The sequence below is a fragment of the Eimeria tenella genome, genomic scaffold, assembly GCF_000499545.2.
Source record: "Eimeria tenella Houghton genomic scaffold, Eth_scaff1756, whole genome shotgun sequence".
In the NCBI taxonomy this organism is placed as follows: domain Eukaryota; phylum Apicomplexa; class Conoidasida; order Eucoccidiorida; family Eimeriidae; genus Eimeria; species Eimeria tenella.
In genome coordinates this window covers 256-903 of record NW_013541585.1, presented here as the reverse complement: position 1 = coordinate 903, position 648 = coordinate 256, and the positions used below count along the sequence as shown (strand labels likewise).

The 648-nt window shown below is 66.4% G+C and overlaps 1 protein-coding gene across 1 annotated transcript; it reads right to left on the bottom strand.

The window, feature by feature from the left end:
* Window positions 1-86: 86 nt before the first annotated feature.
* On the bottom strand, window positions 87-642 carry ETH_00036230 (uncharacterized protein; the record flags this gene model as incomplete). Its single annotated transcript, XM_013373808.1, has 1 exon — window positions 87-642. A coding segment is annotated over one exon (556 nt), but the record flags the coding sequence as incomplete, so codon positions are not given.
* Window positions 643-648: the final 6 nt, after the last annotated feature.

The window sequence follows — 648 nt, the reverse complement described above, 5'->3', positions numbered from 1 at the left end:
GCGCCCAGCGCGCCGCTGCTGCTGCTGCTGCTGCTGCTGCTGCTGCTGCTGCTGCTGCTGGGCCAGGCGCTGCGGAGCATGCCCACGGTGTGCTGCTTCCAAGCAGCAACTATTGCGGAGTAGTCCGTGGAGGTGATGGCCTCCAGCCTGTCTGCAAAGCCCAGACAAGCAATGGCGATGAGCTGGTGCAGCAGCAAACCCGTGGGCGCGGGGGCCCCCGGGGGCCCCCGCCCGCAGAGGGCCCGCAGCGGGTGCTGCTGCTTCCGCTCGCCGCCGGGCCCCAGCGCTGCATCTGCTGCAGCAACAGCAGCCATGAAGCGGTCGAAGAGCTGCGCAGCAACGCCCACGACAGCAGCAACCCGCGGGTCCAGCGAGTCCGGCCTGCTGCTGCTGCTGCTGCTGCTGCTGCTGCTGCGCTGCTGCTGCTCCGCCAGCTGCACCGCGACCTTGTTGATGATGCACACGATCAGGTCCCGCAGCTCCGGCGCCAGCCGCCTGCTGCTCCTCAGGTAGTCTCCCGCGTGGGCCTTGTCAGCTCGAAAGGCTTCTTGACAATAACTGAACTGAGCAGTTTTGGAGTTGTGTTGGTTGTCTTGTCCGCGGTCTGGGCTGTACGCACAGCTCAGGTCTTTCGCGAACAGTCTGCAG